Here is a 23655-nt window from a genome sequence, read left to right as displayed (position 1 = left end):
CTGCCCGTGGTGCGAGCACGGACGGGCCGATATGGCCTATGTACTTTGGGAATGCGAAAGAAATGCAGATAGACTACGAGGAAGGACGAGGACAACTGAAGGACCCTCTGAAGCGGGGCGCCTTGCTGAGCGATGGCGAACCGCCCTTCTCAGCGAGGCCCCCGAAGACCAGGAGTGGGCCGTCCAGCGGGCCAGGGCCGTCGCCAAGGACCTCGAAAGATGTTCCTCGAATGGTGGATCCCTGGCAGCCTAGCCCCGGGCACAATAACAACCGTTGGGCAAATAAAGTTTATTCAACTCAACTTAACTCTGCCATACAAATCTCCTGCATGCAGAGAAGGCTCTGAGCAAGTGTGAAGCTCAGCAAATGCTATGATATTTTAATTTGATATTAAAGTCAATTTTTGCATGGCCCACCTACTGACATCGACACTAGCTTGACGTCAGGCTACAGTACAAATTCTGGCGACTTCACACAGCAGCCTGGCTAGTAGTGATGACGTTATGAAACAAAACTTCTAACATGGCCGCTTGTGCGTCATCAAAGCTTCCAAAATGGCCGCTTGTGCGTCACCAACGGAGCCACGGTGCGGAGCAGCCGTGGAAACGTCACTATATATCGTGCGAGCACGTGACGAGAAGGTCATACCGTGTTGTGACGTCAGGGTACAGTAGGTTTTTAAAAACATACTGTAATTACTTTTTCAGGGCGTACTGCAGGCGCTTAGCACTACTTTTTCTAGGCTCTTGAGGGCTTCACCTTTCACTTGACGCAAAAAAACGACAACTGAAAATATTCGTGTCAGAGAGCCACGTGCGCAAGAGGAAGGACAACACAAACTTCTCAGCACACACAACTCGGCCCTCGCGTCAGCCCAAACTAAGCGCAAAAGTTGCGGAGGCGATGCGTTTCGTTCCAAATGTTTCGTCACTTCCATTTAAAGCTCGTTATCACAACAGCAGTCTCCGTTGCAGTACACACATGATCCAGTCAGTGTAGAGGAGTACGCCGACGCCGTCAAGCGGGATGCCGAGGGAGGTCATGAGGTACACCAGCACCACACGGCCGGCCTGGGGCGACGGGCTTGTGCTCAGGGTGGCCAGACAGCACATCAACCTGCCAAAGCTTCCCTCAATGCGTGACAAACTCTCGTAGCGCCTTCATTGTCAATGCACACAGTCATCTGTGTGTCATTACATGTCAATGCGAATAACTCTTTTGTAGCAACATTACTGACAATTGGGCGAGTGGGCACTGACTCATGAGCGTTTTTTTGCCCAATGCACACACGGACAAGATAGAAATAGACACCACGGGCGCAATGGTATCTAGCAAGGCCATTGCGCCCGTGTGTGTTGCGCAAATCATGAATAGTTCTTGGTCGATACATTATCAAGGCCTCTTCACTTTACTTTATTACCTTAAAGACCCCGGTTAGGGAGTATTACATAAGGGGTGGGTGAACAAATGAAGGTCAGAGAGAGTGATCTCCACGACAAACAATTGCACGTGCAACTGAACTGAATAAGGATGGGTCGTGCGGTGAGGTATGCGCGTCGGCGGGATGATGAAAGGATTGAGGGAACTGTGAAAAAAATTTGTGAAGCGAACAGAGACTAGCGACGCGCAGAAAGATTAATTAGCAGGATCAATTTCACGTTTTAGTGATGATATGCATATGCCGTATGAATATGAAGAATGAATGAACCTAGTTGTACGATTTTGTACTGATTCTAGTTTAAAGGGGCCCTGCAACACTTTTCGAGCATGCTCAAAAAGCGCTGCCGATCGGTAGTCGAGGCTCCCGAGAACACGCGAGCCAAATATTATAGCGATGCGCACGGCCTGGAATTTACAACAAATTCTCAAAGTCAGCTGAAAATCGCTCCCTCTTCTCTCGACAAATGATGTATTAGTCCGCAAAATATGACGCGATTGTCGGCAGTTCCACCATTGGCTGATGTTATAATCACGATAACACCCTCATTATTACTTTCGTTGTTAATTTTGAGTTCAATAAGTAGATAATATGTATGTTTATATTCTGTTATCGCGTTAAAAACACCGAACAAACATTAATATTAGCACTTCCGGTCTCACCGACAGCTCGTCTGCTCGTAGTTGCGTGGTTCCGTTTTCTTCGCCATGCGCAGTGCCGAAAACGTGAATATTTCTGTGCTTTTGACCATCGCCGGTTGCCGTTGAGAGTGGCAGCCGTTCGAGTGTTGCCTCGTCAGCTGGGAACTGCATCGTCGGCACGTTCTCACGACCGACCGAGGCAGCCGTGCAGCATGTTTCCGATAACAATGCTGGCGTCCGGTAATGGCGGCGCTTCGGGGTCGTCTGCCAGTGCCGTCTTACTACGGTCCCTAGAATGTAGTCTTACGAGGCAGTGTATCGGAGTATGGGCCGAAACCGATCTCAGCTGTCATTCGTTCCAAACGAGCGCGCAGGTTTGCTTCCATGGTTGGCAGAGCGATGAAAACACTACGGCGTTCGAGGTGCACACCCAACATTACCAAACCGACGCGCAGTTTTCAAGGACGCGCGATACACGTCGGCTCCGCTCGACGAGAACGACGCAAGCCGACCGGAAGTGGCGGCACAGACCACGTGGTTGCGCCCAGACGTCAGAGAGAAAAAAATGAAGAAAAAATTTCCGCCGGCGCTCTTGGGCGGAGCCTCGCTCGTCTGCGCTCCCTCCCTCGAGTCGCTGCCTGTCGCTGCCTAGCTCTCCGCGCGCTCGCGGCGTTGAGTTGAGGGAGAAAGCTGCGGAACGTGATCTCTATAATTTGGTAACACCACTTAGGCTTGACGGATTCGAAAAATTTTTGCGGCATATGACTCGTGAAGTCATACGTCAATAATGAGACTATTCCAATATAACTAAGAAAGGTGTTGCAGGGCCCCTTTAAACATACGCGGTGCGGGCTCCAGATGGGCGCTGCATATTCTAGTTTAGATCTGATGAGGGATTTGTGCGCGGCAAGTTTTATGTCAAGTGGTGCGTGACGCAAATGACGCTTTAGAAACCCGAGGGATCTGTTCGCGGATGATATGATAGGTTGATGTGTGCGTTCCATGAAAGGTCAGATGCGTGGTTAATGACACCTCCCCGTTAAGGCGCACGTTCTGAGCGCAGAAGCGGCGACAGCCGCAGTAAGGGACTATACACGCGCTATCCGCACACCCGCTCCGCACGTGGCGGGTCACCTGCCGCCCGCAAACGGAGGAGGAAAAACCGGTACCCCGTGTGCGACGATTGGCGTCTTTCCGGTTTTTCCTCCTCCCTTTGCGGGCGGCAGGTGTCCCGCCACGTGCGGAGCGGGTTTGCGGATAGCGCGTGTAGTCCCTACAGCATATATGACTGACGTCACACTGAAGGTTAAATTGTCCAGAAACGAACTGCACCAGAGTGATTACTTGGGCCAGTTCTAAACAAAACAAGTAAGGGAGCGAACAACAGTGCTTGGCAGACGAAGCGCTGTCTTGATATCTTGTGTCCGTGTTCGCATGCCTACCTTCACTTGCAATGGATCCTAACCAACTGGCTTAACCTTCTGTGATTCTAAGCACTATAAATTATTATTGGCGGTAGCCATTAATAATTTCTGGGGTTTTACGTACCAGAACCACGATATGATTATGAGGCACGCCGTGGTAGAGGGTTCCGGAAATTTCCACCCCCTGGGGTTCCTTAACCTGCGCTGACGTCGCACAGTACACGGGCCTCTAGCATTTCGCCTCCATCGAAATGAAACCGCCGCGGCGGTGATCGAACCCGCGACTTTCGGGTCAGCCGCGGCATAGGAGAAGGGAATCCCCGCAGCAGAAGGGGAAATCACGACTCGAAGGGGGGAAGAAAAGCGCGCAGGAATAGTTGGCGCACTGCGCAAGCGCGCCCACGCCTGCAACACGTGACCCCTAGGGATTTGTCCCAAGGTCTAGGGACTTTCTATCTCTCTCAGCGATGTGGCATCTTTTTGTTGTATCTAGGGATTTTCGTAAGGTTCTGGAAATGTTACAATACGCGGCCTAACGACAGGAACTACTGAGTAATCACGCCTCTTCAATTAGAAAGGTTATAGAAACAATAATTTTCGCTATTTGCTGTTTTTCATATAAAAGAGCTTTGGTGCTCTGCTGGGCCGAGTGAAGATCGCAGTTCTTTAACACGAGAATATTATATGCTGAATACTATAGGGGGAAATTAAACTCTGTCGTCGTAAGTGTTTAGCACGCGAGTATCATCATGAATGCGCTGTGTGATTGCTGCTTTGAGATACAAAGAGACATTTTTTTTTGTAGTGCACATGAAAACATGCAAAGTTCACGTTCGCCACGTGCCTTTACCGTGCAATGTCTCTATGTCAATAACTTCTGGACCAGGAGACTTTGAGAGAAAAAGAGCGAAAGTAGGACTCACGATTGGGCGAGTTGGTGCGCATTCATTATTATGAAAACGGCGTGACGGAAAGAGACGAAAAAACTCTTCGTGTATTTTCGATCTTTCCGTCGCGCCGTTTCATAAGAACGAAAATAGTGACAAAAATAGTTGGTCATACGGGAAGCTTATCGAAAGTACACCGGATGGCTATCAGCCAGTAAAGAAAGGGCCCCTGTATATCTACTGCAAATGATGCAACGCTGATTGCAAATGTGGAAAATTAGAAATTGACCGCCACATCGCAAGCTGCGAGTACAAGAAAAGGGCCACAGACTTGCAATTGGCCCGAGAGATCACATCTATGCCTTCAATGAGTGGGCAAAGTGAACTTGACAGATTTGCCTGTCTCTGTAGCAACTGGCGCCACCTGCAAGCCCTTTATGTGCAATTATTCCACCGAAAATACAGAAAAAAGACCTTCAGTGGCTGTTGATATGGTGATTTTTATTTCTAATAAGATTCAGATGAATTGGGCCACAAAGCGAACTATATTTCTACTTTGTTAACGGTGAATTAGCCTGATTGACGACATTAAGAAGTCAATCTAGGGATTTTTCGTGCAATCTAGGGTATTTTCGGGGTATTTTTAGGGATAGAACGTTGACTTAGGTTGGTATTACTGCCGCCGTGTCACTTGGCCTTCAACACGACTCAGCAACACCACTCTGCAGCACGCCTCCGTAACAACAACCTAGCGAAAGGAACGCTTTGTTGTTCTCATCTCACCGCAGTGGAGCACCAACTGTGAGCGTTAGTGGACGCTACACGATTTGGCTTGTAATCGAACAGGCGTACTGAAACTACACAAAAGGTGGCATGATGCCGTTATTCGCTTGTGCACGCTATGCTATGTGCATTTAATCCGTCGTACTGTACATACTGGGTTAATATGGGGGGACAACATTGGTGGTGACACTGAGAATACGCGAAACCCTTGAATAATGATTCATTCGCACAGTCCCCAATGGTCCTCGGAATAGTTCTTGGAATATTTTAAGTCGCTAACTGTGCGGAATCAAACGCAATATTCTCAGTTAATGTGAAACGACGTTTAATATTATTTGACGAAAATGGCTTTCATTATTCGAAAAGTATTACATTAAAAAACATGGTTGATCCCGCCGTCGTAGGAATCGGTATAACACGAAAGTAAAACGTGTCCTTACAGAAGTTGTTGAATGTTTACTGTACATTGATATGATAGAGCTTGCTCAATGTCTATTGGTGTTTGGCAGTTATTGGCCGCGAGATCGAGCAGAGTCGGCTCCTAGCGGCGAGCGGACGAAACCCCGTGGTGTGGATGGCTCCTTACGTCGTCTGCTAGCCACACCGTGCTCGCATGTGTGCGTACGTCATACACGTCCTCAGATTACAGCTTTTTCCGTTGCGCTAGCACAGTATCAAATGCTTGTACGTATGCCTCAACGATATACATAACCATTTCGCCTTACGAGACTTGTATGCACTCTAATAGCGACTGCATGCACGTGTCGGTATGGCGCTAGGTCTAACCATCGTACCGTCCATTCACCAAAATCATTTCAATGTGGGTACAACTTTGTCGTTCAAGCACATCACATAGTGCATTTGGCGTCGTCCTAAACGGAAGAAAGGTATACTGGCGAGGTGTGAATGCAGTATTTTAGCGACATCATCTCGTGAAGTGTTCGCGATTTGGAAATCCTTCTGACACCGCAAAGCATGAACTAGCGTCTGCTGAGGCCGGTTACCGGTAAAAAAGATCTGACGCCACGCACTTCTATAGCAGTACGCGTATTGGTGCAAACAGAAAAGCAGAGTGCACAAAGTTCCACTTCATCTAATTACGCAGAAATACAGGGTCTCTCTTTTCTTTCTTTTTTTGTAGCCGCTAGAGCAAGAAGTAAATACTTAATTGGCTCAGTCGCGCAACACTATTTATATTGTGGTATAGGCAAAACACAATTTAAACACGTGCAAATAAAGCAAGAAAACACATCGAGCACAGTGCAATACACGAATGTAACCGAAGGCCAGTACATCATTGATTGGCAGATTGCGCTCCTCTCACACGTAAAAGGAACGTTAGGCCGGCTTCGTTCATTAATTTGGCAATTGAGTCAACGCGCTTTATTCGCCGACAATTGACTCAAACCACCCACGGCGAAGCGCCGCTGCGTACATTTGTATACGCGCCGCCGACCGCCTATCCACACAAACGCGGAGACAGTGCTGCCACCTATAACGTGGATGTACCCACGTTGACGCTTGGTGGTACATCTCTATCCTGACGACTAACGTCTATGATCAATAATTAAGCAAACGCTTGTGGCAGCTGTAGTTGTTAACGGTGAGAGCGTAATCGAAAATAGCGGTATGACAGCCAGAACAGCGTCGCTGATTGGACGCAGAACTTGGGCTAAAGTCGCCATCCCGCCGCATCTTAAGGAGTTATTGAACACCACGGCAGGACTATATATAGAGGAAAACTCAACGCGCGTCGTGTCTCCCCTGTAGCCCGCGGCCGCGATTTCTCTCGGGGCGAGCGAAAGCGGGGAACGCGGCGAGGCAGGCGCGCGTAGCAGAGCTATTTTATTGCAATAGCAATTATATGGACAGTCTCGGCTGATTTTTTTTGCCGCCGCCGCCGTCATGCACCGTATATATATATATATATATATATATATATATATATATATATATATATATATATATATATATAAGCCACAAAGGAAAATAATTCACAAGAACTTTCCGACGCGCGGAATCGAACGGGCGACCTCTCGCTTTCCAAGGCGCGGCGTTAGACGGTTACGCCACCAACGGTACCGTCTTTCAGCCTGCTAACGGCGAGCTATTTATATACACCATTTACTTGAGCATGCTTTTTTAGATGGCGCGCTTTAAAGATCGTCGCCCCGCTCCTGCCAACGCCGTTGCTCTTCGCCCTACAGGGCGTGGTCGCCTTCGTGCGCTTATCTCGAGGAAAGAAGGGGGCGGCCAGGGGGGGGGGGGGGGGTGGAGCGGAGGGTTGTATGTCTTGTGCTTTCCCCGCGAAGTCCGCGCTGAAGTCACAGAGCGTACGAAGGTCACTTCGCTCGCTGCAGCGGTCGCGTTTGCGAAAGGAGCGCGCTGTTCAAACAGAAATAAGTAACTGTGACAGTTCGCGCTCGTCCTGTGTGTAACTGTTCGTTCGTTTCGTGCGTCCTGCTTCATGTTTGAGCAGTGCGCTTCAAGTGTCGAGCTGTGACGCATGATAGTTCGCGCTCGTACTGTGTTCGTACTTTTCGTGCGTCCTTTGGGCTCGAGCGACGCGCTGGTAATTTCGAGCTGCTTTCATTCCTTCGCGTTACATTACAATTTATTGCTATCACATTCATTGCTTCGCCGTTGCGGTGAAACTGTGACTTTTTTTGGTATAGATGGATGCTATGAGCGAGGCCGACGCTTGGGCTAAGGTCACCAAGCCCCAGTTAGAGGATCAGAAGTGTCTGACCAAGCCTCAATTAGAGGATACTAAGTTAGTTGATTGCCCAACTATAAACTATATGGTATGTGCAAATGTGATATGTATGATTGTAAACTTACGAAAATGTACAAATGCGTATACATACTGTGAGTTCACTTGGCTCTACCATTCATCGAATTTATGGGCATTTATCGCAGCAGACTCATTTGTGCAGCAATAGGTAAAACTTATGCTGTGATCTGTGTTACAAAGTTTAGCAGTGCAGATATTTTCTGCAAAAGTGAAAACGAAGCAAATAATCTTGGAAAATCACATTGGAATGCACAAGCTGTGGATCTGATCAGCTGGGCAAGTCGTAAAACCTTATGAAATGACAAAAACCCTAGTGCATGCAAAAAAAAAGAAACCAAAGAAGGCTATGTTCAAATGCAAAGCAGTGCATTCTCACTCACCGGTGCGCATGCCCACATGGTGCATGGTTATTCCGTTTTCGTAGGTAGTCTCTGAGCTCTGTGCCGGCATTGAATTTTCACACAAGCTATACAGCCAACGTTTATGAAGTATCTATAAACGTTGGTGCAGCCGGTGAAGTGCCACAGCTGACATGATTCACACGCTTTAGACACGTTCGCTTTGTGGCATTGCTATATCAAAACTGATTTAAACGGAGCTGCGTAACGCCGATCAAAGAAAACGACCGCGCTACAATTCGAATGAAATAAGCGACGGAAACGCAATCGATGCCAATGGGCTGCTGCTTTTCGAGCGTCAGTGTAGTCTCAGTACTGGGCCTCAAACAATCAAGCTCTTGTATTAATTATAGAAGTAGCACAAATACCAATACCTACTAGCTTTATGAAAAATGAGACAGTACCTAAGCTTCTAACAATCTTCTTATACATTCTGAAATGAAATTTTTGGCCGCGTTAAGCGTCCCTAGAACGGAAATACATTAGAGGGAACTCTGGCGCTAGTGTCTATGGGAGCTGCAACGTATGGCGCTTCAGCTAGCATGGGAATGATGGGTAGTACGCGAATTAGTCTAAACTTCGTTCTTTTGGCTCCATGACTAGGATTTGGGGAGATATGCACGTACCGCCATCTCTCGTCGGTGACTGCGGTGGCCTGCCGTAACTGAATGGGAAATGGCGAAAAAAATTATATCTGACGAAAAAAGTTAGTTGTCAAAAACGACTCCCGAGTACTTATTCGAACATTCTGTTAAAATTACAGTGTCGCACCACAAACCGCGTGGCTTCCCGAAGTGTTTAAAAATTTACAATGGGGCCCCATGTGTTTCTAATGGGCGGTGTTCAATTGTCCTGGAAAGCCACACGCTTTGTAGAGCGATATTGCAATTTTATCAAAACGTTTCAGTAGGTCTCTACTGTATAGAACCCCGAGTCGTTTTTGATAGCTTGCTTTTTTCGATAGATATGATCTTTTTTCGGCCATTTCTCATTCAGTTATGGCAGGACGCCGTTGCTACCGCCAAGAGACGGCGCTACGCACAAATGTGCCCAAATCCTGCATCCGCTTGGTCGCAATACGAAGTTCAGCAAAAGTCAGTAGTTCCACTTCACTATATTAACCTTTTTAGGCTCACCAATTCAAATGTGGTCACGAAGTTCACAAAGATCCATTCTTTTATCAAAAAACAAAAAACAAAATATAACAATAAACAAAGCCACAAGTGTGTTCGAAGCCCACAAGCACGAAGACTAGACAAATCCGTGTACTACCCATCGTTCCCATGGTGGCTGAACGATCGCAGCGAGAGAGTTCCCTCTAGTAATTGTTGGGAAACTCTATGGTGCAATCCACGACATACTGTACTCCTGACCTGCCCAGATAGCGGGGGTCCTATAGGCCTGACTGGCTGCCCAGGCGGCGCTGCGAAAACGGTGCTAAAAAGCGCCCCCTACGACAAGTTCTTTGGTTTCGAGTAGTCAGACAGGCGGCCGCATGCAGCACTAAGCTCAGATGCGCAATGGAGCCGCCGCTGTCGGTTGTGCTGCGCTTTGGATCTCGGCCAGTTTCTGGCGTGGCTGAGTTCTTCAGGCCAAGCAATCTGCGTAAACGCAAGAAGCTCGTCAACGTCAAGTATGTTTACGACGTGCAAAAGATTGAAGGAACCATTTCGGCGCGCTGCAACTCGCAAGTGCAGCGAATCTCATACGACGTTGAACTCGAGTTAAGTTTTACGAGGCATGCTCGCGCGATTAACGACAGTGCATAAACGAAAAGATTGCTGTTAAGAAAGCCGACATGATTTGCATTACACGACGAAACGGAATCAAGAAAGGTGCAGGACGAAGGCTAGCCGTCGGCGGCCCGAATGAGCGCATTCGCGTCGTGTGCCGTTTTCTGCCGCATTCAGTCACAAACACACTTTTTCCCCATGCACGGTCGTAATTTTCAACATTTGCTTCTAGGGAATTCGTCAAATTCTGTCAGCGTGCGGTGGCGGTCGAGAAGCGACGGCGCGCAATGTTTACAGCAGGCCGCTGGAAGCAGCCGGCTGTAAGCTGCCGGAAAAATCGTAGGCACATACGCAGGGTGACTCGTGGCATCGTTTTTCTCGTTTCGCACGAAATGCCGGCTGCATATCCTCGTGATCGCCGTCGGCAGCCACGGCGTGCCGTCTGGACTGCACACAGGGAATATATACATACATAAACGAGTGCACGCGCGTACGAAAAGTAATCAGCACGTTACGTTGCAAACCACGTTTTGCTCGCGTACTCACTTCACGCGTCGGACGGCACGTATCCAGCGGTTCCGTCGCTCCACTTCGTACGGATTTCAGGGGAACCAGTAAAACCGCACATTAGGATCCTTACCCCCATGTTCGAGGCAATTAACCACGCAACAATAACGGCGGCGACCGCGCTTCGGGACCGCGCGCTGCTCAGAACCGTCGCCCAGACCACCTGCTTTCGGCACGGTTTGTTGAAGCAGGGATCGCTCGTCAAACATGTCAGACTCTGCAGGCATAGCGGACAAGTTCCTGCGTACGTTTTAAGCACTTCTTGAGCCTGAAAACTAGGCGCAAAATTAAGAAAAACGCTTAAAGCAACTGAGAACTGCGTAACTCGCCGGTCGGCGTCCATTTTTGACTACCCAAGCAACTACGGCGCACGCCACCAGGCTCCGCCACAGTACTCAAAACTCCAGCGCGTCAGCCCTATGGGAGCGCTCGTCCTACCTACGAAAACGGTAAGCGATAACGCTAAAAAATAACCGACGATTGATGTTCTTCATGAGGTAAAATTAGGGTGGAGCAGGATTTTGGAGGTCGGCCGCTCAGGGACGCTGCTCGCACAATTCGTTTAGCAGAGCCGGCAGACGAAGTCCTTCTAGCGGTTCTGTGCACACTGCGCCTACTCACAATGTTCCGCCAACTGCGCCTTGGAGGGATTAAATGGGCGAATATGCAAGGAGTCCGAACTTCCAAGAGCGGAAAGTGTCGGAAAAGCGTCACCTTACCGAAAACCACAGCTGGGTGAGCTCTTGCGTTAGAGTGTACCAGAATTCATAGGCCTGCGCACGGCACCCCTACCCCCCCTAGACATCTAAAGGAGGCGCCAACTCTGCCCCACACATTTACTCTGTTGGAGCTTTCATGCTATTTTAGATGCGAAGCATGTTTTGCTCGGGGGTATGTCCCGCGGCCTGTTTGTCCGCACTCACACTACGCATGCGGAACTCTCCTCCTTCCCTCTCTCCAACAGCTGCGCGTTACTCTCTCCACTTCTCTCCCAGCAGCTGCTTGCGCTTCTCCTGCGTTCTCGCTTCTGCTCTCGCGGCGCACGCGCTACTCTCCTCCTCTAGTCTCCTCTTCTTCAAGTGGTGGAGCGCTGCGCGCGTTCAGTCCAGCGCTTGCTTCGGTTGACTCCTCTGAAATGCGGGCTGGACATGCCGAAATTCTCTCATGCACAGCGCCGCGATGAGCGCCAGTGCATGCGCGTCCCCTCCCCCTCTCTCTCCTCTCCTACGCTGCCTCTCTCTCGCGCGCCTGTCGACCGCGTTCCCCGCTCGCCCTGTGATAAATAATGGCCAGGCTAGAGGGAAGACACGACGGGCGTAGTGTTCCTCTTCGCGTTCCACGACGCGAGGTCGGTAGCATGTCCAACGAAGGCCAACGGAACGCGATCGTGCAAGTGCTCCGGCTTCGCATCGCCTCATGGTCACCTTTAGCGGGAGATGGTGCAATTTTTTTCTTTATATCTCTCTCCTTCTCTGTTGTCGGTTTAGAAAAAATTTATTCCATCAAAAGACGCTACGAACTACGAACACTTGGAAACAGCCTCAAGACAACTGTTTGTCCGTGCTTCTGTCTTGATCTCTCCAAAGCACACGCACTGAAGATGCGGCTACATTGCACGTCCATCGTGTCAGCCTCAATGGTAGTGCAGGCCACAGGCATTATTATCCGTCAAATTACTCGGCGATACAGAAAAAACGTACAATTAATATCCTATTTCTTGAATGTACGTCGCCAAGAGCAAACTGACTTTATTTATAGTCAATGCTAAGGTGAATAAGAGGACGAATAGAGCGGACGAGTTATAGCGTTGCACGCGCTAGGCGCAGCTGTGCCCGGTGCTAGGCCACGCAAGACGCCATGTCATCATGATGATAGCTTTCTAGTCACGCGAAGCGGCGTAACGAAGAAAAAGCTCCGCAGTTAAAACATTGACCATCATTGTTACCCGACGACGAGGTGCTGTCCGACGGTGAGCGCGATGGCGTTCTTCTGTGCAAAGAAAAGCACAGTGACGATGAAGTAGATGGCAGTGCCGTCCATGTTCATCGTGGCACCGACGGGCGCCAGGAAACGCGCCAGCCGCGGGTCCATCCGAAGTCCTTGCTCCAACGCCACGATCAGAGTGGGCGCCGTCGCCGAGCTGCCCCAAAGGCATCTGCTTCAATATTGCGATCTATTTCTAAGGCGAAAGCCCTAGAGGCCTCGACCGTCGGCGTAACACGAGTTATGCAAAAAATGATCGCGTGATCACGTCATCATGACGCCACGGATCACCCAAGTTTGTGACGTCACGAGATGACGTCATCACGTGACATCGTCGCTTGGTCAAAGCTGGGCAGACCGTGGAGGCAGTGCAAAACCACGTTAGGTGCACAAAGCTTTCGGAGAGTAGCGGGACAAGATCAATACATCCAGCGAGAAGAAAAACAAGATGGCTTTCGCCTTCGAGTCGTCTTAGGCGAATATAAGGAACCATGTGAGCTTTTATTTAAGCGAAAGCCTTATCCATGGCTCATGAGGCAAGAAATCCGGCGTCAGGCGTAGCGGCACAATCAGTCACGTGACGGCGGCGTGGCATGCGGGGGCGATGACAGAGGGGAGCACGAAGGGGAGAGCAGCCCCCTCCCCCAATCAAATTTCAACATGCAAAATGATTCAACATGCAAAAGCCAAAGTTACTATGGTCGGTTGCAACGTTGTAAAAAACAGCGACAAACTCAAGCTAATGCTCCCTAGAATTGCTTGGTTACCCTAAAAATCGGTTACCATAAAATTGCTCCCTTCAGAAGTCAGCGTACCAACATAATCAGGTGAAGTGCCATTAGGTGTAGACGTGTAGCAGCTCCGCCGAAAAAAAAGAAATGACGTTCAGAAACTTAAGGCCTTAACGACTGAACATCACTTCTTGCGCCCGTGTGGCACGGCTATAACCAAGGAGGTTGAAAAAAAGCTTCTGGAGTGAAGGCGGCGCGCCGCCGCTGAAGCCAACAACCGCCATATTGCTCCAGGCCGAAAACGTGTGGGTCGTCGCTTGAAGGGGAACTCCGGGGATTTTTCGATATTCACCGATTTCAATTAAGGGAGTGTCTAGCGTTACGTCTAGACGTAACGGTACGAGCCGTTGCAGTTACGTCTGGACGTAAGAATAACGAGTCTTAAAAGTTACGTCCAGCGTGGCAATACAAATACAGCCCGTTAGACCTACCGAACCGATTGGCCTCGGTGGCGCAGCGGCTAGCGTGTCGTGCTCAGAACAGCGAGGACGTTGGTTCGAACCTCGCTGCTGGTGCAATTTCTTTTTTCTTTCTTTTTTTTTGTCTCAGGTGTTGCTGAAGTCTGTTGCCAGAGAAGCGCGACGCGGCTCTTGGGTTACGTGCGCCTCCGCCTGCCCCGAAGGGGCAGGCGCGCGGGCTAAACAGCGCGTGGCCGCGACAGCGGCCAGTAGCGCGTGACCGTGACCCTGCTAACCGGCCATTGAGCGTTAGCGAAATGGCCGCACTCGCGAAGCGAGGGCGAAGCCACGATTAGAGGGGCGATCGGAGATCTGTTCGTTCCGCTTGTTCGTTCTTCTGGGGGAGAACAAGCGCGCTGATTGGCTGAAGCCGGACAACTCACGCCACTCTAAGGGGCGTGGCCATTTCTTTTTTTTCCTTGATGTTTTCTTTTTTGGTGACGTCATGCCGCGTCATAACGAGCATGTCGTCTGCTAAAAGTGAACGGAGAGCGAGCCCGTTCGCTCGCGTTCTCTCGAGCGAACAACGGCGTCGCACGGCATGTATTTCGAGTGATGCGGCGGTTGCGGCTGCCGCAACAGCTGATTTTGAGAAAATGGCGCTTGCCACGGTGCTTCCTTGCTACGTTGGCGTTTCTCGAAGCAGATGCAGAATGGTAGGAGGTGCGAAATGCGTTTGAAGAGATGAGCGAGTGTGAATTCCGGCGTCGCTTTCGTTTCTCGAAACGTACTGTACCTCTACCTTGGTTGTGCGACGATCTCGGCCCCGTCATCGGGTGCCAACGAACCAGTGGGATTTAAACAGAGCGGAAGGCGTTGTGCGCGCTGAGATTTTTGCGATCGGATGCTTCCAGCGAGCTGTCGGCTGCGAGGAATTCAGCGGCCTGTCGCAGTCGTCCGTCAGGAACACGCCATTACCGTCGTTCGCGGGCAAAAACGGTAGGTGGCCTTTTCCGGAGACCACAGACGCGAAGAGCGAACAAAGGCGGCGTTCGCGCGGCTCGGGCAGATTCCCGTTGTGGTCGGGTGCGTGGATGGTACGCTCATCGCAATCCCGAAGCCCCATGGCCTGAGCTCCGCGGACACGACGCATTACATGTCGGGGAAGGGACTCTACGCATTCAACACCACGATCGTGAGTATTATTCATGCATTGTATGCGTAGCGAATTGTTTCATTTATATCGCTTAAACTTTCCCCTTTACTGAGGCTGTTGCGACTGAGTATAAGTGGGAGCGGTATTTTCGATCTATCCAGAACGGGAATTGGTTCGTTTCAGGGCTCTTCGCTTGGATAAGCGATGAAATCATGTGACGCGGAGTACACTTTGGTTCAGCGGCCTGCACAGTGCATAATATTACCGTTGCTCGTTCGCCATGTGTACCCGAAGCTTGATTCTCGATTTGTATTTGTTGAGATTAGCGCTCCCAGAATGTGCCGTAGTATGCCCTTATTGTTCATTGTCGTGATGGACGTTACATGGATCAATACATGGATGGATGAATAAACTTTATTTCGGTCCCTCGGAGCGCGCCCTAGCATGTACATTAAATACGCATTGTTTCATAACCCTTTTTTCAGTCGAAGTTTTTCGTGTTGTAGATATTTTGTGATACATTGCCTTAAACATACAGCAGTAATTTGGTTAAAAGGCTTTGGTGATGGAAGATGGGTTGTTCCAAGCAGTAAACATGCAGACTACCCTTTGACACTGCATTGTCCTCGTGTTAGAACTTATGGTACAAGTCCTACCCTGTCGATAATTTGTCCATAGCTATGTTTCAACAGTCAGTAACAGTGAAGACAGATGTAGTTACATTAACATAATACCCAACATTGTACCCAAGGTCATTTATGGTACAATTTTGACTGAATTGAATTCTGCAGACATTTGATGCCGACCTCTGGATGTCAGTCCATGTTTCCTGGGGTCATGTCATGACTAGTGGGTATGGCGGGGGAGCCCTCTCCGTCAGCACCTGGAAGCAAAACTTCGGCTTGCTTGGTAAGTGCTGTCAATGCTTGCCACATTCAAGACGTTATCACTACAGCTGTCATGCCGACCTCGTGCAGGAGACTCCAGCTATACATTAGAACCGTGGTTCCTGACACCAGTGCCCGGACGACCAGCTCGTGGCACCCCTGATAACCACTACAACAAGGCCCACACCGCCATGTGCAATGTTGTGGAGTGGTGCATCGCTGTAAGCTTGTGCACAGCTGCTCAAGCATCATTGCTGCTTGTGCAGCTCTGCACGACATTGCGTTGGCGGCACATGAGCCTGTTCTCGAAGGAAACGATGACGACACAGACGATGCTGACTGCTACCAGCAGCAGCTGAGCTACCACCACCACCACCACAACGGGAGCCAGCAGCAGCGCAACCGTGTAGTGAACCTGTTTCGAGAACCACAGGGCCTGCATGCTTGAGCACCTGCGCAGAGTACGCCGCCGCCTGCAACGACCTCGGCAGCATTGTGTGGTGCGTGTTTGTCTTTGTTCATTGTGTTTGTCACTGCGTTTTTTTTTTACTACACTTCAAATGTTTGTTACACATATCAACGAAACAGCGTTCTCCTATCAATGAATAACCCCCTTGAATAGGTTGGCAAAAAATGTGAAGCTCACCGTGACTCACTCATGAAATATATTTTGCTCTTGGGGCTCACTCAAACTCAGACTCACCAAAATTTTCCTCAAGCGGATTCACTCGGACTCAGGCTCACTAAAATGTTTTCACCCGGACTCGAACTCACCAATGTATTACTCACTTGGACTCACAGCTCGATCTCAATCTGAGTGAGTCGACTCATGAGTGAGTTTGCCGACCTATGCCCCCTTGTCACACAACGCCATGCTTATGAAATGCTTCGACCAGGTTGTAAAATATGGCGCTTCACACTAAGCACAAGTGAGAGCTCAACTGTGAGTGGCACATGGTGCCATTCACAGCCAAAGTGGTAACCGGAAAAGGCTGTTTGAATCAGGACAGCAAGATGCGGTAGCTTTAGTGCAACAAGAATCGTGCTTGTAAATGAAGTGAACAACAAGGGTGGTAACAGAATTGAAATTTTATTACAAGTATCACGAGCAATGCACATAAAAAGCAAAATAAATAAATATCTTCTAAATTTAATGTCAAGGAAAAGAATATAAAAGTAGCTTCCTTTTATAATATACAAATGGAGTTATTACAAAGTGCCTGCTGCTCCTCTGCAACAACACACGCGTCTCGCAGCACGAAAGTCATTGTATTACATGAAAACAAGGCACAGTCGAACCGGTATTAATTGAACTCGCTAAAAAATGCAAGTTGTTGGTTGCTGATATGTCTTCGTCTATTATTGATTTCTGTTTGTACCCAATCCTGTTATCTAAACACTTCTAAGCAACAGAACACGTATTCGTCAACTATTTTTTGGTCTTGCAATATTTCACAATTGTTGTGCAACCTAGACCTTTCACAAACGCTTTTCTTTTTTTTCTAGGATGTGTAAAAATCGATAGAAAACGTACAGTGTGCCACAATTTTCTACACGTATACACTATAAACATAAAGATACACTACAGTGCACTATGTGCATATACTACAAAATTGCTCAATGCATGACTTTGTATAGTGAGATTTTAAAAAATGACATGGCAAAACATGATTTATAAGTGAAACCACACTGTGCTATGCACATGTACTACAAAACTGCTGAATGCATCACCTCGCACGATGAGATTAAAAAGAAATGACATCGCAGGACACGATTTACCATTGATCTACACTTTACTATGTACAATGAAACAGCACATCAGTGCTTCTGATATGCAGAAAAAGAAAATTAACTGAAAGAAAATTGCAGGGCACCATTGAAGCAAACCAGCGTATCATAGCTCTAATGTGAACAAAAATAAATCTACATATATGTACAACTAGTCTTTACAAATCACTGTGCAGGTGCCTTCCGCTGCAATGAGGGCCCGGGCGAGGGTACCAACGCCTTGCAATTTGTGGACCGCGTCACCGAGAAGTTGAACCTGGCGCAGCTTTCCAATGATGCCTGGCCCTGCCGCCTGGTGTTTGCGGCTAGTAACTCCAGCGCCTCGGCCTGCCGGTTGCCCCCATCTCGCAGCTGCGGCATGAGCTGGAAACCAAGAAATGTGTTGCCATTATCATCTATAAATTTCCTGCTACCGACTCTTCGCTGGAAGCTTCTGTTCACGAAGAGTTTCAGTGTGTGCAACAATTTCCTCTCTGTTGAAAATCCACTGACCCAACGGCATCCATGAATGGTGCTTGGTTCACCGCACAACCAACGCACTTCGTTTGGACAGACCAAAGCGGTGCCGGAATTCATTTTCTCTCATCTCATCAAACGCATCTCACGCCTCTAACCACCTCTGCATGAGAAGCAACCAAACAGGCCTTTTCAGGGCTACACAATCGTTTGCCCGGCTTTACGCGATGACTGACACAATCTCCTTCCGAAACCCTAGCTGCTGCAGTATGCAAAACATACAGCAAGCAGGTGTAACACAGGTGCAAACATGTGCATTTGTGTATGATGGCTATGTGAAAAAGTTATATAACGAGCTTGCTTTTTGAACAGTATATTTAGCAATAGCACATTTTCAGTTTCACTTTTGAAGCAATTGACAAAATAGGGAAACATTTCAAGATGTTGAACATTTTTGCAATGCTACCTTTTTGCGACATTTCACCATAACTGCAAGGCAGGACACCTGTTTATTCCATCTGACAGTTATGCATACAACTAGCCCCTGCAACCGTTTGCCAAATTTTTTTTGTGCAGCCTTTTGTCTTTATGCCCACAGATGTCATCTCTTCACAAACATATGCCTGCACGCATGAGCATCACCTGTGAGCATGTAACACCATCTACAGTTAATCAAAAACATCAGCGAAACTTACGAGTTGGGGCACGGGAAAGATCCTGGGCCACATCCTCTTCAGCCACACCAGTAGCAGCTGGAGCAGGGCTCACCTGTTATAGTAAGAAGTTTCTTGATTGACACACTGAATGCAATAAGAAGTATGGAGTGGAAGTGGACAATAGCAATGTTTTTTTAGAATGTTTCAACAGCGGCATGCTATGACACACAGACTTCGGAGAGAGAGGTGGAGGGAGGCAAGCCTACTGGCTACGCACCTCACTCGACTCGAGGGTCTGAGAAATGGGTTGGAACACGTAGGGTGCTCTAGTGACCTTCGAAATATAGTTCGCGGCTGTTCTTTCGTCATCACCGCAAATGTGGCTGTTTCGCATTCTGTTCTGGGCGGCGCAACGTGTTAGCACCTCAGCTAACGCGGCGGCCGGGTGATCCACTCGATATTGTTTGAAAAAGTAAAACTAACAGCGCATAATGGCTCGAAGCAAACGAGCCCACTTGTTCGCAACATACAAGTAACAATGATATTCTAAGCCAGTGCTTACCGATTCAGACCACCCGAACTATGGGCCTCGCACACTCGTCCCTGTCAAGCACGACGCGGCCGCGGTAATCCGAAATCTGGCCGCCTCGGGTGCCGCTGTAAAGCACAAGCGGGACGTGTAAGATGACCGACCACAATACAATTGTGCTCGCACTCACCTCTGCTGCCCTCGGAGTTTGGCAAGACCCTCCTGCGAATAGTAGCGCTCATTCCTCCATCGGGTCTGCCACTGGGCCCTGGTGTTACGCGCAGGGACTTCTTCGTTCAAAAGCGCTACTAGCTCCTGCCACATGTCGTCCCGGTCCTCCCTCGTGAACGACGGCTCCAGCGGGCACGACAGCGTCGCGATCTGTGGATGCTCTTTCACAAAAGCCAGCAGAAGCTCCTTTTGACGATCCGACACACGAGAACCAACGCAGACGTTGCGATCGGACGACATTTTGAAACTACGTCAGCCGCTACCTTTCTCTTTTTTTTTTTTTCGCGTGCGCGACACCATCTAGCGACGACGTCAAAAAAAACTAGCATTATTAAATATCATCACTCAAAGCTGTTGCTGTTTGAAAGAGTGTTTGAGCTTGAGAAGCAAAAATAATAATTTTCTGTAAAGTAATTATATTTATTAAAAGGCGACAAACGCTTCACGGTCCCTGTGCCGACGTCACAGGATGCGCGTCTACTTCCGGAAAGCTGTCCGCTTCACGATTGGCTGTTCTCTTCTCTCGGCGGTTCTAGGCGGGAGAGCTGCGCCTCCTCTCACTTCTGTGACGTAGGCACCGCAGAACGAACGCGGAACGAACAGATCTCCGATCGCCCCTCAGGAACCGCCCTCTTCGCCGGAAGCGAAAAACGTCCCATTGGCCCTATGGGTATGTCCACTCCACTGCCGCAGCTTCCGCCGTCGGATGGTTCGAGGAGAGGTTCTTTGCAGTACGTTCCACATGGCTTTCCTTTGCGCATGCGTGGCCGTCGCGTGTTCTGTGGCACAGGGCATGTCGGGCGTGTGGTAGTGCGGTAGTACGGTCCCTAGAATATACTGAGCGTAGGGTAGTGCCGCGTTGCCGCGGCTGCGACTACGCTCAGCACTGTTGAGAGCAGATTCCGTGCCACTTTTCCTACGCGCGAGTCACTGTGGAGCCTGCAGTGGCGACAGCACCTGAAAAGATGTAAGCACCTGCGGGACTTTTTAGTAGCGACTGACATTTGCGTGCGTTAGACCAGTGCCGTACTTATGGCGTTTACCGTACGGAGTGCTAAGATGCCCCAATGAAATGGCCTGTACTGAAGTACAATAAAAACTCAGGGTCCCTTATGCATTTGCCTGAGACGACGGAAGGTGAAAGCCATCAAGATGTTCTAGATGAATTACCACCCGTTCGAACGCTCACGTTAATAGGCCTAGTTGCTGCATAACCTCGCAGGTAAGAACTTCAGCACAAACGAGGACAAATTACAAGAGGTGAGACGAGCCCTGGCGCAGTGCGCGTGTTCCGCCCTATTGGCGCTGAAGGTTTCACCTTCAAAATGTACTGAAGTAACATCTGTATCGGATGGAATGGACTAGTACAAGCACGACCCTTAATATTTTCATGAAGCTAGATGCATGGGTCGCGGGCCGCTGCGGATGCCTGCGTGCAGCGCATATAATCGCCCATCGTAGCAGCTGCACGCCCAATACTTCTTTCAAATGGCCCGCGTGGGAGCCTTCGTCCCTTTTTCCTATTTTCTAAGCTTGATTTCGGCTGTTGTAGAGCGACATTTTTAGTTGGGTCCTCATAGCCGTCGGCGTGCGGCGTCTGCTAGCGCGCGCTGCCCATATTTTCCAAGGCCAGGCGTTTGCGTGAGGCGGGTGCCAGTAAACGATCGAGAACAGGGGAAAATCTAGGGACTTTAGGTGCCAGCGCGCGCTGCCCATGGTTGCCAGGCGTGGCCACGCATGCGCAAAGGAGACCCATGTGGAACGTACTGCAAAGAACCTCTCCCATGGTATCCCATGGTTCGACGACCCGACATTCTGCCTCCAGCCACGGCCGGTCTGGAGGCGCGCGCTCGAAGGAGCGAGCGCGCGCCTCTAGACCGGCCGTGCTCCAGCAGAAGCCATGAACCACACAATCCAAGTGCCACGCCTGACGGCGAGGATGAGAGTCCGAAATGGTGGAAGGGACGGGAAGTGTCGCTGACCTCGAGGGGAGACGGACGGCTCACTGGACTCGCACAACTTGCACGTCTTGCGTTCGGAACTTGGGAATGCGGCGGTTTGGTGGGAAACTCGACAGTACACTGTACCACGCCGACTGCACAGCGCTAAATAGAACTGCCCGAGGCCTCCCCTTTGTTCCACTTCGAACCCGTCTGCGGGTTCGAAGTGGAACCTGTTTGTTTAATCCTGTTGTTCCTGTTTGTTTAATCATTTACGATCACTGTGAATCGACTAGTGGCAGTTGTGTTTTATTTGTCAACAGACAACATACGCCCCAACATACATCGTCCCAAAGAGCCGTTTTACGCAATTTTTTATAGCACTGAATTAATTCTCCTAACTATTAAGGGTTACCCGCGCTGCGGTCTAGTGGTTATGGCGCTTGACTGCTGACCCGAAGTTCGCGGCGGCCGCATTCCGATAGAGGGAAATGCTAGAGGCCCGTGCGCTTATATTTAGGTTTTAGAACCCCAGTGGTCAAAATTTCCGGAGCCCCATCACAGCGTCTCTCATGATCATAGTCGTGTTTTGGCGTCAAACACAACAATTATTATTAGCTCTTGGGGCACTGCCTGTATCGTGTTTCTATGCCTATTCGCTGTGCCTGATACGCAACCGCTGTTTTATTTACTTAGATATATTGGTTTCCTTGTTTAAGCTTTCCTGAATTCTACTTCTGTTACTAATCACCAGGTAATCGGAATATAAGTGGCATTAGTCTGAATAGCGGCGGTGTCCTGTGGTGCTTTGTGCCACTGTACAATACGGCTGAACCGTTTCTGGGCGGCACATGTTCTTGGTGACGTAGACCTTTCCGGTTCCGTTATTGCGAAAACCGTAATCGTTTACGGGCAAGGTAGAACTCCACCCACAGTGGTATTTGCACATCGTGTGGAGGCTTCTTATAGACCTTATGTAGGTGCCTTGATGCCCGCGCGCTCCGTGAGGGTGAGGACAGGCGCCTCGTCTGCTACGACGGCCGCCATTGCGAATCCCGCCGCCGCTCGGCAGTATGCGAAACGCGCTACACAAAGCGCTTGCGGTGCGCGGATACGTCCCGAAATAAGTGCACGCTAGTGAGCTTTCTCTTTTTTCTTTTCTTTTTTGAAGCTTGGCAGCTTTTATTGCTGTTGTTGCCTAATGTTTATTAGGAAGCATGTAATTCATGTAAGCTGACGGCCTGTGCATGTGTTATGCACTAGGGGTAGACGTAGACTCCGTTATGTTGAAACCAATCCTCTTCCTTACGCCGGAAACGACAGTCTAAAGCCTTACTTAATTTTCTCGTAAGCTGTGCATTCCAAATACACAAACAATCGTTAAAGTATTTGTATACATGTCAGCAGCAGCAGTATATGTATATGAACACACACAATTTAGTGTTGCGAAGCTACTTAAGTGCGACTAAGCTGGCTCATTTTGGCTAGTTCGCAAAGAATTTACTTGTTTATATAAATGCCATCATACATATTGTACACAGAATAAAGGGCCGAGGGGCAGTATGGTGCGAATACCCTGCTAAAATAAAACGAAAGCTTCTTTATCATTAATATTGCTCACATTTCTCGCTCACAATCTGTAGGCGCTACTGTATCGGCAACGAGTTGCCCCTTGAGTCCTTATCAAAACGATGAATACTTGTTGAGTAGTATGCCGTAAAACTTGCATGCGCGCAGTATCAGTGCGTTCTTCCTTCTTCTTTTGTATCTGCAGTTTCTTTTTCTGTATCTGCTGTTCTTGAGGGTTGAATCGCGCAACGAGACAGGGACTAAAAGAAGAGACGACAACACACAGAGCGCAAACTACCAACAAAAGTTTATTTCCTGAGCACACAGTTTTTATGCACCACTCTTGCGCCACCAGGTGAGTACAACAATCAACTTCTTAGAAACTGAGTATCTGCTGGTTTTCTCGCATGCCCAATGAAATGCACATATTACTGAGTGTTTCCATACTGTTTTACACTTTGTGCGGCAGATGCACGGCGTCGGTTTTTGTCTCTTTTAATAATAATATCTGAAGTTTTTACTTGCCAGACCATGATATGATTATGACGCACGCCGTAGTGGAGGGCTCCATAATTTTGACCATCTGGTGTTCTTTTAACCTGCAA

At 49.0% G+C, this 23655-nt stretch overlaps 1 protein-coding gene and 1 long non-coding RNA gene across 2 annotated transcripts in view; both read right to left on the bottom strand.

The window, feature by feature from the left end:
- The window catches only part of LOC119404342 (excitatory amino acid transporter 1), a 73868-nt gene that overhangs the window by 1179 nt on the left and 49034 nt on the right, over positions 1 to 23655 (bottom strand). Inside the window, exons 7-8 of the mRNA XM_049419355.1 lie at positions 12612 to 12806; positions 956 to 1117 (exon numbers count right to left, since the gene is read on the bottom strand). Coding sequence (XP_049275312.1) covers positions 956 to 1117; positions 12612 to 12806 — 357 coding nt within the window. The remainder of the gene's footprint in view (positions 1 to 955; positions 1118 to 12611; positions 12807 to 23655) is intronic.
- Positions 17947 to 19507, bottom strand: LOC125759787 (uncharacterized). The gene is made up of 3 exons (XR_007417474.1): positions 19344 to 19507; positions 18821 to 18893; positions 17947 to 18032 (listed from the first exon to the last, which is right to left on the bottom strand). It is a non-coding gene; the product is annotated as an uncharacterized LOC125759787 (long non-coding RNA).

Source organism: Rhipicephalus sanguineus, chromosome 9 (assembly GCF_013339695.2).
Source record: "Rhipicephalus sanguineus isolate Rsan-2018 chromosome 9, BIME_Rsan_1.4, whole genome shotgun sequence".
Classification (NCBI taxonomy): Eukaryota; Metazoa; Arthropoda; class Arachnida; order Ixodida; family Ixodidae; genus Rhipicephalus; species Rhipicephalus sanguineus.
Note: the sequence above shows the minus strand (reverse complement) of the source record. Positions and strands in the feature narration are given on the sequence as shown.